The 19,412-nt window shown below is 41.5% G+C and overlaps 1 protein-coding gene across 1 annotated transcript in view; it reads right to left on the bottom strand.

The window, feature by feature from the left end:
* Positions 1 to 19,412, bottom strand: part of ppm1h (protein phosphatase, Mg2+/Mn2+ dependent, 1H) — a 38,924-nt gene that overhangs the window by 18,462 nt on the left and 1,050 nt on the right. The window contains exons 2-3 of the mRNA XM_085778589.1: positions 7,751 to 7,916; positions 4,163 to 4,519 (exon numbers count right to left, since the gene is read on the bottom strand). Of these exons, the coding sequence (XP_085634715.1) occupies positions 4,163 to 4,519; positions 7,751 to 7,916 (523 nt within the window). The remainder of the gene's footprint in view (positions 1 to 4,162; positions 4,520 to 7,750; positions 7,917 to 19,412) is intronic.

The raw sequence follows: 19,412 nt of genomic DNA on the forward strand, positions 1-19,412 counted from the left end.
CTGCCAACACACTGTCACATACTTTGCCTCTGCGACTGTAAATATTCATACATTATTATCAATATTAAATAAATGTTCAGACGTCCCTGTAACCAAAGAAAAACGTGGATAATGAATGGTTTGTTTGAATAATTAATTAGAATTGTACTCTGTAGGACAAGCAATCTTACACATCTGATTATTATTATTATTATCAATATTATTATTATTATTATTATTATCTGGATAATTTGCCCGTTTATTATGTGGATCTGCATAACATTTTATAAATTCACAGAAATGTTGAAAATGCCCAATGATGTTGAGACGACTGATAAAAAGTTCTTTAAAGGGGAGTGGTGTTATTCGAGAAAATTTAATTTTTGCTTCCTGTCAGATAAAAGACTGACACCTCAGTTCTGCCCTGCATGGCTGAAGTCATGAGGTGATTGTCTTATCTTATGAGGAAACAGCCAACCTGACTGTTGACAAGCATAATAAAACTATAAACAGACAGGACGATCTTGTTACTTGTGGACAAGACCAGAATGAATCTCTAACAGCACCTCAAAGGTTCACTGATACATTCTGTTTCAATTGTTTAATCCAATGCAACAACTGAAGTGTAAAGACATCACATTGTAGTTTTAACAATGTGCCAGACCATTTCTTGTCCTAAACCCCCCACCCCCCACCCTATTACCTCCTGTAGCTCCTGTGCTCTGTTTACTGTCCAACCACAGTGATGAGGTTTCTGTTCTGTTGCAGATGAATAAAGGATATAACATGGCAGACATTGAGCTTTACGGGCTAATCAGGTGAGCTCACCATAATCATACACTGTGCTAAAACACTAACAAGGTGCTAAAATGTGTATCCAATTCAACCTGATCACACGCACACACAGGCACAGAGGGTCATATGAGGCCAGAGATCCACCCCCACCCCCACCCCCCCTCCTAGGTTTGTGTCCTGTCCCGACACAAAGCTCAGACTGATAAAACTCTGAGCTACTTTTTTTTTTTATGTTTACACTTCTCTGAGTGTTTATCAGGCCTGAGCAGCCACTCAACACAAACCGGTCACTTTCACAGGAATGCAGTGAGTCATGTCAGAGGAGAATTAAAAGGCGGGTCACCACTGATAAGATACAGCGGCTCTGTGTGAACTTCTGAGACCGAGCTTTGGAGCGACAAACCTTCCCCATGATTCTCTGACATTTCTCATTTCCTTAAAGAATGAGCTTCATTAAAAAAATAAGACGAGAGGCTTTTAGGGGCGAGATCCTGCCAAGATCGGCCTGTGGGTAGTCACTCAGCAGAAAGTGGAAGTGACAGTTTTTTTTGTTCCATGCTGAAATGTTTATCATTTTAAACAGAGTGCATCTAATTTCACTGTAACAATGAGTCAAATGAAAATAAATGACAGCTGCAGAGTCAGGTAGGTGCTGTAATTAGAGGCAATACTGTAGGTGAGGGAGAAAAATAGCTGTAAATCAAAGAAGAGGGAAGAGTGTGCACACTCAAAAGAAGAAAAAACGTCTGGAGGTGCTCGGCTAACAAACAATTTAAAAAGACACACTGACGTAGACTAACTATGGAAACTGGTCTGTGTGAGTTGCCTGTGAGGCATTAAAGATATTAGAAGGACACCGAGTATTGCTGGCTTTTTGCACTTCACAAATAGTTACAAATTAGTAAAACACTGAACCATCAATCTGAAAATGCTTTAAAATATGACTTTGTGAACATCAACTTTAAACCACCCTTAGACGGCTTTGTGGCTGGAAGGTCAGAGGTATGCGAGTGAATGCCGCTGTGACCTCGCCTGCAATGCTTCAAATGGTAGATTTCAGTAGAATTACCTTTAAAGAAAGAAAGCAGACTCAGATTCAGAGCTGCAGATTTAACATGAGAGGAGAGAGGGAAGGCAGAGAGAGACATTGCTGTTTGACCACTGCAAGGTGTCGTGGGCAAATATGTTTTTGACAGGACAAAGATGAAAAGAGGAGGAAAAGGACAGGAAAAGCAAAAAAAAACAAAAAAAAAACGACAATTGCACTGTAAAGATCTGCAGGGAAACGTGGTGCACAGTTTTAACATCCTGTGATCTGGATCCTGCTCAAAACTGGATTTGATCACTGATTACTGCCGTGAGAGTTTCACAAATCCTAGTGTGACCAGTAAAAATCTGTCCAACAGCCGTTCTGTTACTGTAATAAGAAGAGTTAACAACACAGTCCTCAAAACTCTGTGGAACAAATCATCTTTTCATGCAGATGGGATAAACATAGTCAAATTCACACTGCCATCTTGTGGTCGCAATGAGGAAACACAAGGATTAATGATGTTTTCTAATGGGATGGATCTGCACTGTCCTCCATCAAGATCAAATTTCAGCTGTCTGATTGGAGACACAAAACAAATGCTGCGGTTTTTAGCAAAATATCAATCATGTGTTGATGTTGGTCATTGCTGGAAAATAATTCAGAGCGGTTGTTGTAATGCCTTTGCGGGGACTGACGGGTGGGGTTAACATACATATTGTCATGTATTTCCTTTTCCTCCATCTCCGAGGCCTCTGTATCTTTTACTTTGCAGTCATGTACCGGTGATTCACATGCGTCCTGAGCTCAAACTATGAGTGAAGTGACAGAAACTAAATCTGCAGCTATTTTAATTAGAGCGACTACAGGCTGCCAATGTAACGACTCTGAGCTGAGGACAAACTGTTAATGGAAACCCTGATGTTGAAACTGAGCCTGGTGACCTTTGACCCGTCCCCTTCGAAGCCCGTCAGGCAGGCCTGCGCTGTTTTGATTGGCTCTGGTCCTTGATGTCTTGGCCTCTGTGTGAGTTAAGTCTCCAGAATCCACTCACAGCAGAGCCAGCTGGCAAGTGTGTGTGACCCGCAACAGCTGGAGGGGAAGAGAGCATCATTTAACCTGGCTCTGAGACTGACTGACTGACTGACTGACTGACTGACTGACTGACTGACTGACTGACTGACTGACTGACTGACTGACCGACTGACTGACCGACCGACCATACAGTTCACAGTGTGAGATCACACCTCACGTATGTCGTCACCTTCACCCATCTGTAACACACCCACTCGACCCACTACACACAGATGGAGTGGGTTGGTGTAGTACTCTGAGGAGCTCTTTATGAATAAGGAAACTTTTTTTATAAACTTCCTCAAGCCAACAAAGAGAACAAAATGATCCACCCAAAACAGACAAAAAAGAGTTATTTTAAATATAATACCAATTTAATTTCACGCTTGAATGCCTATCTTTGTTTACCAATAGCAGGAAGCTTTGATAATGTGTCAGCTTGAATCAATAAAGTAATTCTGATTCTGATTCTGATGGATGGTCTGTGTTCACTTCCTGATAAATGTGTCAATGAACAGTAGGTTGTAAATCCTGTGAAGAAATTGTGATACAAGTTTGTTCCTGTCGTGATGTGAGTGTGAGGTCAATGCAAAAGAGTTTGTAAAGAAAAGAGATTGATAAGGAGTTAGAGTTTAGTCACTTCTGGCAGCAAAAAGGCGTTTTTTTCTTTTCTTTCTTTCATTTTCGACAACAATCTTGTTGAATAAAAGGACCATGAATGATCTGGCAGTAGGGACAATAAGTAACTGTAGCAACAGAGCAACACTGAAGGTAAAAAGGCTGACAAACCACAGAATATACTGAACGTCAGCTTAAAGCAGAGCTTTACAGACCTATTTTGGCTTGTAACCTATTAGCATGTACGAATATCTACTCATGACCCCTCATCACAGTTAATGGGCTCTGTGTGGGTATGAGCTATGAACCTTTCACCGAGAACGATTCCGTTTTAGAGACCTATAAAGGTTTAAGTATTCAATTTCCCTCAAGAGAGACACAAACATGAGCAAATCTGTAAAATTCACTTCTCATGAAACATTAAGGTTGAGCTGAGTCAGCCCCAGACTTGGGAGCAACAGAATCATGGACATTGTCTTTATAATCAAAGATGGACATTTTCATTTGTGCATGAGAATTAGTAGCAACAAATGAACGTGTTTTTATGTTGGGTGATTTAAATGTTGTAAGTTGTATTTTCATTTCATAATATAAAATTGAAGTTTGAGGCCTTTGAGTTCTGCACATTAAACACTTTCATATCTCTGCCATGCATGTGCATCTTACCATGTCTTTGAAGGCGTTCTCTATGGCTCCGACCACCAGGCTCTCATGTGAAACTTTCTTCTCGGTGAAGAAGCGTGTGGGCGGGGTGCTGGGTGAACCCGGCGCCCCCGCGGCGCCCCGGAGGGAGGCTGCCCTGGTGAGCGCACGTTGGGACGTCGGGGTGAGGTGGTGATTGATGGGCTCCTCGCCCAAGCACGTGGGGGGCAGCAGGTTGGGAGTGCAGAGGATCTCCAACACCTCCTGAAGGTGCAGGGCGATGTGGTGATGGAGGAGGCGGGAGGCCATCACAGCTGCCCCGGAGCCAGCGTGGCCATCGAACAACGCCCAGTAGTGGAAGGTTAGGTCCTCAGAGCCATCCTGGATTCAGGTAAGAGTCAGATACGTCTTCACTAGTTAGTTGTGTCAACATTTTCAACCTGCTGTGACTAGGTGTGAGCCAGACCTTTTATCTGACCGTATATTCACACTGTAACAAGCATAAGTTACTGAATATCTGACAGACAGGTCAGTGAGTGGATGGTCTGATAATTTCTTGATTCCTTGGTTCCACTGTGAATTGTTTTTTTAAAGGGATAGTTCAACATTTTGGCAAATTAGGGGTAGGTTCATTACCTTTAATTATCGGTGCATGTTGTTCTGAGATTGTTCGGGGCAGAGACGCGAGCTGCTCAGCGAACACAATGGAGGTGAATGGTACAGGTCCCCTGTCCTTTAATACTCATCAAATACACAATCTAACAACTCCAAAATGCTTTTGTGGACAAGTTGTGACCTGCACATTCATCACGCTATTAAATAATAATGTAACATTACAAGACAGAGTTGTTTTCAAGGCAAATGCATAACCCGAACTACATTCCAGACGTGGCTGCTGGGTGAGTGATTTCAAAAGCGCAAGTAGTTCAGAGTATTTGCTTAATGTGTCGTAATGTTGCATAATATATGATTATTTCATAGCGTGGTGAATGTGCAGGTCACGACTTTTCCACAAGAACGTTTTGGAGTTGTTGGATTGTGTATTTGATGAGTTTGATGAGGGGCAGGGGACCTGTACTGTTCACCTCCATTGTGTTCACTGAGAAGCTCGCATGATGAACCTACTCACATGACTGTAGGGATTATGGCAATAGGCGAATTTGCCAAAATGTTGAACTATCCCTTTAACAGTTTGTCTCCAGCTTTTTTGCATATTTTTCAGGCTTTTGTCTTTAATCAATAGTGTAGTAGGAGAGAGAGAGACAGGAAATGGAGAGGCAGAGAGAGGGGGATGACGTGCAGCGAAGTCGGGTTGGGATTCGATACAGGACTGTGGCAGGGACTATAGATGGGGTGCAGGCCTGCTCTACCAACCGAGCTAAACAACACCCCTGAATATGATTTTTAAATGAATACCTGGAAAACAGCCTCATCCATCACTGGGATTTGATAACTTCTGGGAATTCAGAGTTTCTATGATTAATTTCAATCATAAGATTGGATATTTATCCAAAATAATAGAAGTGAATGTAGAACAGCCAGTGCTAGGATGTTACAGCCTGGAGGCTTGGGCCCACCAAAGGGTGCAAAGACACAAAGTCTTGGAAGTAGCGGATACTTTCACCTCCTCAGGCCTCTGGAGTCTGAATGAAACCATCTGAGAGGGGGACATCACTGTCTGAACCGATTACAAATTACATATATTTGCAAGCACCCTGGTAACTGCTAAGACTGCAAAAGTCCTTACTGCAGGGGCCCAGGCTCTTTTACTCTCCCCTAACTTCCCTTTCTATCTCCACTGTGGCTATAAAATAAAGTAAGAATGTCAAATAGAGAAAAATAAATTATTTATACACTAGTTTGCAGCCTGTGGCAGGAGGTCAAAGGGCCACAGACCAAAGGAAGAAAGGTTGGTGACTGCTGATGTTTACTGTCAGTGACCAGAAGATACAAAACAATTTAACAGCACACAGGACCAAGTCCAGCTGCCACAAATCATGGCAGAGACTCAGACAGTAAGTGGATCTGTGCAGACTTCAGTGCTTCACATTAATGTCACATTAATGGGTGAAAGCTCCTTTCTATTAAAACTGCATTCAAATGTATCTCATTTCTCAGTGAGAAAGCTTTCAGTGGCCGGTTCAATGACATCCTCTGATCTGAACGTGCACTTCCTCTACAGCCGGCAAGGTGTCCATGAATGGATGACCTTGTTCCACTATGATGGTAATGCGCCCCCCCCCCCCCCATGATTCAGAGCTGGACACAGCTCCGTGCACCCATCTACAAAGTGCCCCCTCCTCCTCTCACATGTTGTTTATACAAAGTCTCCTGTGATCTGGTTCATTCATCACACACCTTTTGAGTTGACCACCTTCAAAAAGTGCAGCCACTCTCTGATCTTCTGCCATCCTGGAACCAGTGATCACGGTTGTCCATCGTCTGTTTGATACCATATATACATATATACACACAGTATATATACAATATATATGGTATCGATATATATATATATATATATATATATATATATATATATACACACACTGTATATATACACTGTATATATATATATATAAATGGTATCAAACAGACGACGGAAAACCTGAAGCTGAAGCTGCTCAGAGTTGCATCCACCTAGGCCATGACATGCATTGCATTGGCAAAAGATGGGGTTGATTTCAACATTCTTCTGGCCACTGAGTGTAGACCAGTGCTTGCACATATTTCTGCACATACTCAAACTCTAAATATAGTTCATGTCGGTTCTACAACATGGACCCATGAAGGAAGCTAAGAGCACTAGAAAAGGCTCTACACTACTCTCATTGGTCTGGTAACACTGCAGTACTGAGTCATGAGGTACTTGCATGAGTTTCCTGTAGGCTCTGGGTGGACCAGAGTGAAGTGCTGGTGGGCTGAGAGGACAATTTAACAGCAGTGTTACTTTATATAGATATACGTTACCAATGGGAATTAAATGACAGAGTGCTTTAAGAAGAAACTGCACAATCAGGAAAACAGATCAGGCAGATAAAGTGAAACAGAAAAAGATGGATATCAGTGGAATAACCTTTTTTTCAGCCTCGCCAGTGCTGTCAGTGAGTGGATTAAGTGTGTCAGTGTGCTGCATGAATGTAGCACACTGTCCTATAAAAGGCAAACAGTAGTGCCTATACATTTCCTAGTTCATGTCCTAGTCCCTAATACATGTCACACTGCTCTTGCAGGAGCACACAAGGCTCACTTCAAAATCCTCTCTGTGTGTTTCTATCAGTGAATGCATTCACATTTGCCTTCCAGTGTTGGTGACTGTCAAGAGCTGCTGAAGGCCACTGTGCTGCGGAGAGGACGCTATGTGTCCCAATAAACTGCTGATGGGACGGGAAGAGAGGACAGTGGGTCCTGACAACAGGCCCCCCGGGGGACATTCACTACTACTAAAGTGTGTTAACATTTTACCAAGAAGATGGCTCAGATTCTCGCTCCAGGAAAACACACTCTTATTTGTTTTTGTATGTAAATATTTAAATGTCTGCTCGAACACTAGTGTGACTTTGTGGTTTAACTTGGTGGAGACGCTCAATTGTTTTACTCATTAGTTTGACGCACCAGGTTGTCCCGGAGGCCCAGGCCCTCTCCGTTGGGCAGGGAGGACCTCCTGCGGGTCAGCTCGGTCCGGTTGGGCGTGCAGCTTCCTGAAGGTCTCCTCTTGACCACCAGCACTTCACAGCAGGCCTGGTCTTCATTCAAAGTGCTTTTTCCTGCATTGATCACTCTGCACAGAGAAAACAGGACACAAGAAAAGGAGATTTCAGTCATGTTTCATCTTAACACGACAGCTAGATAACAGACAAAAAGATGGTTAGACTATCTGAATGAATAATGAGAAAATAAAATGACACAAAAGCTTGATGACAATACCCTAAGTAACTTAGGTCAGCATGATGTGTGTATTATTTCTGATATAAATTGTGTGATTTGTGTGAAAGTGCAACAGAAAAAATGTATGTGAGGTATACTGTAGGTAGTTTACATACTTTATAAACAGTAGTCATAATTTAATACTAAAACAAAACACAAAATAATACCTTGATATACTGTAGCATTTGATTTCATTTAATATTGTTAAATAATTCCTAGCAAAGCCTGAGGGATGAACTATTTCCAGGACATCACTTGTCACCTTCGCTCACATCAAGCATGCCCCTCTATCCGAAAAACAAAAGTGTGCAGTAACAGCTGTGTCTCTGATTTAACTTCGCTGCCTCTTTGAATTTATTATGGCTGAGATCCTAATCTCCTGAGCATCAAGGGATGATGCACTGATGCCGATAATCTAAGGAGCTCCGCTCAATGCATCCACCGGACACACGTCTGTTGATTGGGGAGATACGGGACAGAGAGGATGACCTTTCATCCACGTGACATTCTTGGGACTATAAACTTTGTTTTGCTGCAATGACGACAGTTCTCTGCAATAAACACAGTTAGATAAAGTGAATTACAGTTGGGTGATATACCGATGTTTAAGCACACATTTCAATTTGAGTCCCGTGCATGTAGGGCAGAGGACCGAAAGACACAATAAATACTGCATTATACAACACCTGGCAGATGGTGTGCTGCTGCGAGCGGCTGTAGTCATGGACAAGCACTCGCTGCTTAACAATACTCCAGGCATTCTTAATTTAGGCACACCGTAGGAAATGTTGGCTTTATGGCCCCTGTTAAAACAGTGCATATACTGCTGTAGCTCATGAAATTAGAGCACACAAGGTGAAATTATCAGGGCCCTGCAGGAATAAAATGAGAAATCTAAATATCTATTTCTATCAAATTTTGTAACATACTTAAATACATTAATATGTAAATCAATTCAAGCTATTCTGCAATGTGAGGGGCCGCTATGATTGCTTCCCTATGGAGGATCCTAGATAAATAATCCTAATTGCTCACGGGGATGAACATGCAGAGCAGAGACCCACTGTCTCCAGCTAAGAAAACACTGTGGGTCGTAAAACTGAAAGGAAACTCACTGGGCAGCCCTTCACTCACTGAGATTGATTTTAATTGCTGTCCTACACAATGTGCCATTCACCCACTTCCTCATCCTGAAAACTAATAAAAGCGCACTCCCTATAGTGTGTCAATAAGCCATGTTTCATTTGCCCACAGGGCATGAGGCGTGGCAAGAGGTTTGCTTTGTATAGAGAAGTGCTGATTAAATGAGATGATTTTTTTTTCTAAATTTAATTTCTTACTGAAGTCATCAATCGGATCATATGTCAGTGCCTGCCTCTCAAATGCAAAGACTTCTTGCTTTTCTGTATTCTTGTTTATTGTAAGTGACACAAAAACTGAATCTAAATGTCAAGAAATCAGACTTTCACAACACAACCATCTACAGCAAATGTGAGAAAAAAAACTAATACATTAGCCAAATACATCTTTAACTTTGCCTGTTGTGTGTTTTATCCTCCGAGGCTGACACCAGCGTGCTTAAAAGTGTAGCTCTTCTAATGGCTCCAATAGCGTCAGTCCCCACAGACTCCTGCGTTTAAATGGACACTTTACAATGGAAATAAACATGTTTACAGCCTGGTGCAAAGAGTGCTTTTGGTCTCTACGGTAGGCCTAAATCTCGTTTCCTTATTCATGCTTTTACTGTTGGTCAGTGTTTCCCAAGCTGCAGGAGAAGAACAAACATAACCAGTGAGGAAACTGCAGCAGACATATTGACCTGTCAAACACAGGTGCTGCTAACAGGAGTTAACTGCTGCACTGCAGAGGCTGCTAGGGGGTTAGCTGCCCCTCGTTAGCATCATTAGTTTCACCTGTGCTTCAACGTTCAGGTCAACAGCAGCAGCACAATGTAGCGGTGGAGTCCAGTCAGTCCTGATGGAATTAAGTCATCATTGTGTAAACAGAGGGTGTTTTCAGACAGACAGCCATGGTTCTGGTTCTGGTCATCTTTTCCCCAAGTTCAAAGATGAGAATCACATGACTTTATTAAGCATCGAAGGGAAATTCATACAACACAACAACTCTCTTGTGTTGTTTTCTAACTTTTCTTGAAATTCTGTCAATGCCCAAACCGCCACCAAACATTTTGTTTCCTCAGCAGACCATGACAATTTTTTTTTCTCCAGGTTGTTTGTCGCTGCCTTCTCCTCCTCCGAATACGACACGCTAGGCCTGTTCAATTAATTGGTTTTAAATCGTAATCGCGATTATTTAGTTGGGACTATGTGAAATCGTAAAAATCGATGTTTTACTCCAACTAGTGTAATTACAGTACAGACCATGTATCTGGACTGCGCTGGATAGGTAGGTAGGTAGGTAGGTAGGTAGACAGACAGACAGACAGACAGACAGACAGACAGACAGACAGACAGACAGACTTTATTATTAGACTTGTGGTGGCAAAAAGTTTTCTGTCTATTCAATGAAGAAATTAAGTCTTCATACATCAGCTGTCTTTCTGAGTTTTAATTAGCATTCATGAATGGAGTCACATACATACAACTGCATGAACAGTCAGTCAGTGGGTGAGTGAGTGAGCTAGAGTGTTCTCAGGTCTGCTATCTTTATAGTTCGCAAACACATACCAATAGACAAATTATATGGCACCTTGGTGGTTCTGCCTAGCCTCACCACCAGGACACAACAATCCCTTGTAAATTCCACATGACACTCTGTCCTGGGAGCCTCTTAACCTTTAACTTGTCCTACTGTAAGTGGACTCCCTGGTGTATCTTATCTCACAATGCTGTCATCAAACTGATTAACTCTGAGTACCACATATCACAAGGTGAAATGAAGATCTGCTACCAACATGATTATACAACACTTGTAAAACATAACATGGGTTAAATAACAGAATTTTCCATCACATTCCACCCAGGTCCATTTAAAAAGACACCAACAGCACACAAATAGTTTGTCATTTAACATAAAAATCATATTTGTAATTGGAAATCGGCTTTTGAGAGAAGAAAATCTGGATTTTAATTTTTGGGCAAAGTCAAACAGCTATGACACAATTGATCTCACAGTTTGCAGGGAAGAACTAAGTATTTTTTGGTTCCCTTGAAATATGAGTTTATTATGAGCATCAGAAATGCAGTTATGATACACTGCATACTTAAAATCACAAAAAAATTTTAATCATGTACTTCTCTATGAAAGTGACACTATAGTAACAATATGGAAATAGTTAAAGTAAGAGCTATATACAGACAAAATTTCACAGAATTATGAATAGTAGAAATGTCGACTGACCCTGGCCGCCTGTGAGTTACGTCTGCGCGTAGTCAGACCAACCACACCACTGTGCTGCTGGCCACCTTTAACTGTGATCTTTTCTCATTATTTTATGGATACTGGTAGTTAATCATAGTAAATATTTGATAACATTCATTTTTGGTTTTACAGTGCATCATGTATGTAGTTTAAGGCTGATGGACATTTCAGAATAAGCATCATGTTCACAGGCTTTGTTCCCACAAAGTCAAACAACAAGTGACCACAGACATCATAAAATGTTACATTACTGCAGCTCTCATGTATATATTTGGGTTTGCAGGCAAGCTTTTAAATCAGTCTCTTCCTTCCTGTGCTCATGAAACAACAACACAACGTACATGTGTGAGGTCTTGTTAATGGTTAAATCCTCTCCCTGGCTTCATATGATGAGGCCACAAACTTCACGGACCGCCATGCGTGTCTGTGACCAAAGCACCGCAGGGACTGACGTTCATTTGACCCTGCAGATCACAAGATTAACAACAGTGGAGCTCTCAGGCCTTTCATCTCTGATATGAGAGGAAAAGCCGTCCACACCCCGCGGCATGAGCAGTATCCGAGAGAAGGGCTGTCACATTCGGTTACCTCATCTCGTTTCTTCTCATTTGAGACAGTGGCATGGCCTTAATTACCCTGTCAGAGCTGTAATCTACAGTCCTGCTTCTTTAGTTTTGGAACTTCTCCTTCTCACACACTAACACACTTACTGCTCTGCACACATCATCATCAAGAACATCCAGGTAGGCCTACATTATGACCTACATTATGTACCTATTTCCATAATACTCCATTAGTTAATTTTTCACTTCTTTGGTTATTTTGCAGATAAAGCTAAAATCCCTGTATACAGTAACACTTGTATAATAGATCTGGTTGTAATAATTGAACCCTCTCTCTGATCTGGATCAGTCTTTGTTGCCATCTTCTTGTACAGCTACAGCACACATCAACATATTGATGCCAAGTTGAGGAAGAACTGACCTGGAGGCTATGACAACTACAGGCACACTGTTCACAAAGCCCATAATTATAGCTCGTTAGGTTAGCTATTGAATCACTACAGTGCTCATAACTGGGTTTCCAACTTCATGTCGCCCTCAGCGTTTATTCTCTCTTTCATGTGTTCAATCAAATCCAGTTCAAAGCTCTATGCTAGATGAACACATTTAAGTTAAGTTACACACCTACAAAGGTAAAATATTTCTTTATGTGCAACAAGTGGAACATGTGGACACTTGAATGTGGCCATATTTTTAATTTCTACACAATGATTCCTATAATTTTTTTTTATGCCATGAAAATATCGGTTATTGGATCCTCCTTCTTACATATACATTTACACCATATTTGTTTTTGTGGCTCTATGTTCTTCCTCCTGTGCTCATCTCAGATTCAACAGCAGATCTTTTGTGTGTGTGAGTCAGTGAAAATACTAGAAAAGTGATAATAGTGATGCATGATGCACTTTGTTCAATGACAGCTCATATTCTAGCCACACAGAGAGGAAGGCTGGCGATGAACAGAAACAGCATCACAGTGTTTCTGCCTCGGAGCTATGTGCCGTGTTGATGTAGCAGAAACAACACAAGAACTGCGTCATGTGACTGAGCACTGGGAGGCTTTGTATGTATGAAGTGCTGCTCATGTGCTTCCACTCCAGAGCTGAGTGTAGCACTTATTTCACTGGCTCCTTTGCAGTGGAAAAGAATTAGTCGTGTAGAGGAAAATACTGGAGAAAAGCCTTAGAACATCCATGTGTTCACATTTATGGAGTTTACAACTCATATCAACTCCTTTTTATCTCTAAGATCTGCTGAGTGTGCGTGCCCTGAGCTGACTCCACACTGTTTACCCTGGAGCTGCCACCTCCTTTGTCTCTGTTCTCTTACCAAAGATCTTTACACTCAATGGGCCAAACGTTTCCCTGCACCCCGATACATACGTCTGCTGACCTACAACCAAAACATACAGTGTGTAGTGGTGGTGCTGGCGTTTGTCTGACAGACACTCATATTGATTAAGTATCGATCAGACTGCTGCTGAGGTTGCAGCAGGGGTTTTCTGGTGATAGTGGGTCAGTGGGAAAGCTTTGTCACAACTTATCCTTTGCTTTCTCAGTTCCACTACTATTCTCTGGCAGCATGTGAGGTAGACGAGTTGAAAAGGAGGAAAATGAGGTCCATTTGAACCACAATTTTACTACTCCATCATCAAAACTGGATCTCTTATGATGATGGGGAGTTCTTAAAGGAGACATATGATGCCCCCTTTCCACAAATTAAAATAGCTCCCAGGTGTCTTAAAGACATGTCTGTGACATGCTGTGGTCAAAACATCCCAAGGATCAAACATCACAGCTTTTTTCATCCTCTCAAAACAGCCCTGTTCAGAATGGCTGGTTTCAGTACCTGTCCCTTTAAATGCAAATGAAAAGCTCATAAAACAACATGGATTTCAACCTAGAGAGCCTGAAAGTTACAGATTGTTTTGTCAATTCTCACATCTTGGGGGCCGGAAGGCAAGACAATCATCCAAATATATGTTAAAGAGCCTTCAAAAAGTGATATTTCCTTAATATGTCTCTTAGGGCCAATTTAGAAACAAACTGGTTTTGGTGTAATCATTCCACCGCTGTGTGCAGCCCGCTGTGTTTTCAGCAAACTACCTGCTTTGGTTTCTTCTCAGAACTGTTTTTAAACTGTATCCAAACTGAAGCTATACACATTAGGTGGAGCCCACGTCTTTTTTTGTTCTGACTTCACTGTACAACCTTTAGATGTGTAAACGCCACTGAGGTTTTCACTGGAAGCAAGATCCCCTTTTCTCCTCCACACCAAGCATCATGCAACATGACAGCAGTGCACTCAAAGCGGTCAGCACAGCTACAGCAAATGCAGGCTGTCTGCAGAATCGAGGCCTGTGCGTGTCCACAGCCCAAGTAAGAAAGGATGACACCACTGAGAGTGAGCAATACTCACTGATCCATTCAAATGGTCATGCTCACTGGACCTAACAGAGCACCCACTCAGAGAAAAAGTGCAGCAGAACCCTCCTCATGAAGCAGAACTGCTCTTCCGGCCTCCAGTGAGAGCAACACAATAACCCCGATGACACTGAAAGGCTCGGAGACAACACATGACTGTGCAGTTCACCCTGCCAGATCTAACATGTTTCCCCCTGTGATTAAATAATCCGGATGTTGAAAATGTGCCAAGATGTAAATCAAGGCATTGTGTATTTCTGTTAGCTGTCATGAATCTACAGTAAGCAGAGTCTTTATCCATGGCAGTGACTGTGTTATAGAGCTACAGTAGATGCTAATATCAGCATGCTGACATTCTCATGGTGATGATAGTAAAATGTTTAGGAACTCACACCCTAAAAACACAAGTTTTTTTTTTTGAATGTGCATGCGGGAGGAAAAGTCACCACAGCCAGTGTGGGGTGCATCATGTTGGCAGGAAGACCGTCTGTATGAAAGTTAAGGATGAGTTTCACTTCCTGAAAACCATGATACCCGAAGCCACATTACCAGCAAGACACTGGGCAATGGAGTAAGTGTTCATTAAAGGAGAATTCCGGTCATTTTCTAAGTAATGTTCTAGGCTACAGCTCTAGGTCCCGGGGTGCGACCAGAGGAAAAAATCAGAGAAAGATATGTGCAGACCCGACCTAGCTCTCCTATGAGGAAAAAAAAAAGATTTTGGATGGGAAAAAAGCATCAATATCAATATAACTGCTTTTTTCCCATCCAAAATTAATTTTTCCTCCTAAATCCATGTTTTCCTCGCGTTTTTGTCTTTGTTGATATGGAAACAGTCCCAAGCTCGACAGTCGACTAGTAAGGTCTACCCAGGAAGCTAGAGTAAACAGAGGTACGTGATAAAAACACATGTTAACACTGCTCTTATGCACACTCGGTGTTGTGTGGTAAGGCACTGTGGTGGATGTTGCAAAGCATTTGTAGTGATATTTTGAGCATAGAGGCCAAAGTCACGTCAGTCAAGTCAGCTAGCAGGAGTATGCACATATTTTTCTCTGACTTTTCCTATGGTCGCTCTCGGGGACCTAGAGCTGTAGAGCGTTACTTAGAAAATGACCAGAGTTCTCCTTTAAAAATAAAAGGTGTGATTGCAAAATTTACCAAACCTTGAGGGATACATGTAGCCATGTGAAAAGACCAAACTTTTCTTTAGCAAAAAAAGAAGCAAGTCAAAGCATCTATTATTTTAAACACAGCGGTTGTGGATGTGGATCTTTAGTGGCATGCAGGTGTAACGGAGGGTCCGGGTGCATTCACCACCCATAAAGGACGTGCAAACCTGACTGCTTAGCGGTCATTGACCTCTTGGCACAACGGTTTGCATCGGCGCCCGCCGTACGGGAGACTGTTTGAACCCCACCTGAGGCAGTCCGTACCGAAAACACAACACAGAGGGCCAGATTAACATCGGCTACACAGACAAAACGAGCCCTTCACAGTGCCAGCTGATCAGCTGTGCAGATGAACTACTGGTATCTGACCCTGTTAACGATCCTTAGCGAGTGTGTGTGGATCACATCATCTCCCGTGGGCTCAGGTTTTCACGGCTGGCAGTGAGATTTCACAACAGCAAAGCCTGCTGGTCAACCAGCTGTTGACAAATCCCCAGTATGGCTGAGTCCTGGCTGATGCTGCGCCAAGCTGGCACATACATACACACGTGCACACACACACACGCGCGCGTACACACAGAGGCATCCGCGTCACATCTATTCATGAAGTAGGGCTGTACAACTGATCCTGCAGAATTATGCATTCTGCTTAAATATGTTGATTCTTAGATAATAAAAACTCTTCAAAAAATAAAATGGCAATAAATGTGATCAATTATGATGCACACAACATCTTTAAGAAACTGGGTTATTGAGTAAAACGAACGTAACCCACTTTAGAATATCGAGGGGTGAGAACCAAAAGGGCGTAAGTGACATTTTGGGCGAAAATGAGTTCTATATATCAAAAGAAAGGTCTTGATGAGCTCTATCCAATGATGCCAAAATTACCCATCTGAGATCAAACTGTATTGAATAAAGCAACAAAACAATAAAGACCTAACTCAAAAATGTGAGTAATGTTTGGAGCCAGAAGGGCGTAAGTGCACTTACGCCCTTCTGGCCCTGAAAAATACATCTAAATACATGTTGGACCCACATGTTGGTTCAGAGCCAGAAGGGCATAAGTGTAGTTGTTGCCCTTAAACAGCATTGAAAATGGCTGAGAAAACTGCAGACATGGAACTGTCTGAGGCAGAAAAGATTTTGATGAATATTATGAAACAAACTGATGAATCCTATATTAAAGAAGTTAAAGATGAGTCAGAGTTGTTTTTGAATGTATGCCGTCACAAGAGTGATGACAGTAAGACAGAATCATGCCTTGAGAGCCTTACTGAGGTCATCCCTATGTTCCCTAGCTCCTATGTACCTGTTATGTGTGTGACTGGGCAACATAGAACCCTTTCATAGAAAAAGGGTCCTATGTTCCCCGCTTTTCCCCAAAAAGACCAGGGCAACATGCCATTTTTTGTCCCATACCTGCAGTGGAGTTGTGACTTTGCAGATTTTTGCCTATTTTTTAGTGAGAGGTTGAGTTGTGACTTTGAGTGAGAAGTGTAATTGTCACATTGGTTGGGTTTAGGCAATAAAGACAGGAGTTGGTTAAGTTTAGTACAGTAAAAAGACCAGGTAGAGGCTAGACAGGCCAGATAGATGGATAGAGTCCAGATAAGTAGGGAGAGTCCATCGACCAGCAGCAGCGGGGAACATAGGACCCTTTTAAAATAATTAATGAATGAGGTACATGACAATTAATTACTTATTCAAGTGTTAATTATTCAATCAGTTCAATGCATTGTTCAGCAGATATGCCCAATATGTCCTAGAAGACTTGGAAATGTTTGGTGCCAAAAAGGCGTATGTGACGTTTTTGACATATTTTTTTGATTTTAAAATGTTTAAGAACATGTTCATTGTGTTAATATGTCATAAGTTTATTACATAAATACTCATTCATATAAGCATGTCTGTGGTTGCAATGTTGTGGTATAGGGTTAATGAATACAGTTGATTGAAGTCTGGTCAAAATTTTGTTTTGCCTCTCCTGTAAAGTTTGTCAAATGTCACTTACGCCCTTTTGGTTCTAAGCCCTCGATATGTGAGTGGGTGATGGTGTCTCAACAGAGAAGCGAATTATCTTCCTTTCTTTACATCTTTGGATTAAAAACTCCACAGTAGATTAGCATAAGAAAGCTCAGAGGAGGGTGTGTATGAAAACCCATCAAATCAAAAGGATTTCTCTAGTTTGTAAAGAGCAGAGAACATAATGATCAGTTTGGGGCCTGAAACAGCAAAAATAATCAATAAATTGATCATCAAAAACCATTTTCAGTATTGAATCCAATCTATATCTATATCATTTTCAGTTAGAGTGTTGGTGCTGTCCATTCCCCACTATTCTCTGATATGTTATGAATAAAACAATTATAGCTGCAGCTAACGATTATTTTCATTATCGTTTAATCTGTCGATTATGTAAACGATTAATCGATTAATTGTTTGCTCAAAAAAAAATTTTTAAATATCAATCAGTGTTTCCCAAACCACAAGATGATGTCCTCAAATGTCTTATTTCGTCCAGAGATTCAGTTTATTGTCATAAAGGAACAAAGAAACCAGAAATATTCACATTTAAGAAGCTGGAATCTGAGAATTTTGACTTTTTTTCTTTAAAAACTACTCAAACCGATTATTCCATTATCAAGATTAATTTAATAATCTATTATTGTTTGATTAATCGATTAATTGTTGACAATAATAATAACTGCTATTCTCCGACTCTGTGGTGTAACAGCGTTACTCTGTCCTGTTTATTTCTTGAAAAACAAAGAACAGCTGCCTGAGGGAATGAGACTGGTCAGCTGCCATGTTTGCAGACACCTCTGGCTGACTTGAGATGATAAATGTTTGCACCTGTAAGTACAGTTGACAGCAGAACAGCTCAAGTTCAAACATTTAAGATGCAATAAGGATGGATATAAGGAGGGCACTGTGTACACGGTGTTCTTAATAAACATCCCACATCATCGGTACAACAGTTAATCTGGAGGAAGTAGGCGCTCTGTCATAACAGCCTATCAGCGGCATGAAGATGAGACTTTATGTCAAGAGGACAGAGAACAAACTAACCCTTATTTGCAAATTTATGAATTCGGGGCAGTGCTGTGTCACACACACACACAAACACACACACTGCCTCCAGGACTGAACTGAACTGCGACCTCTCTAGCTTTGAGCCTCACTAACCACCCAGATATTTTTTGTGAGTCTGCATGAGTAGAAGTCATTGTGACTGTGTGGTCTCAGGGAAGATACAAGGAGAGAACAAGACTTTGTTGTGTACAGTCAAAGGCTGTGTAAACTATGATGAAATACTTTGTTTAGATGTGTGCTGCTCTCACCTGCATGCAAATACACAGTCCATACTGTCCTCTCCTGTTTGTTGCTGTTGGAAATAGTCAAACCATCTCAGCAAGTCTGCACTTTCTCATGTATTTTTATATCAACTTTGCTTTGAGTGTATCCTGTTTGTAATATGTCCAATTAAATTACAACACACACACACACACACACACAGCTGGCAGGAGGACGGGCAGGGAGCCAAATGGATTGATGTGATGTGATATCAATAATACAACAGATGATCTGATATCCGGTTTGCGATTCTGGCCTTGGGGTACAGGTTATGGAGCAGGAGGAGGAAGGTAAACACTGACTGAGTAAATACTAGCCTACTGTACAGCTGGTTTTAAACCTGTCCTTTAAACATCAGGTTTTACTGGCTTTACAGAGACACAGCATGACCAATCACTCATGTAGCCTGACAGGTAATAAGGGACAATCTAGCTCCTGCTATGGATAAATACCA

Source organism: Trachurus japonicus, chromosome 6 (assembly GCF_045865225.1).
Source record: "Trachurus japonicus isolate A0001 chromosome 6, Traja_1.0".
NCBI lineage: Eukaryota > Metazoa > Chordata > Actinopteri > Carangiformes > Carangidae > Trachurus > Trachurus japonicus.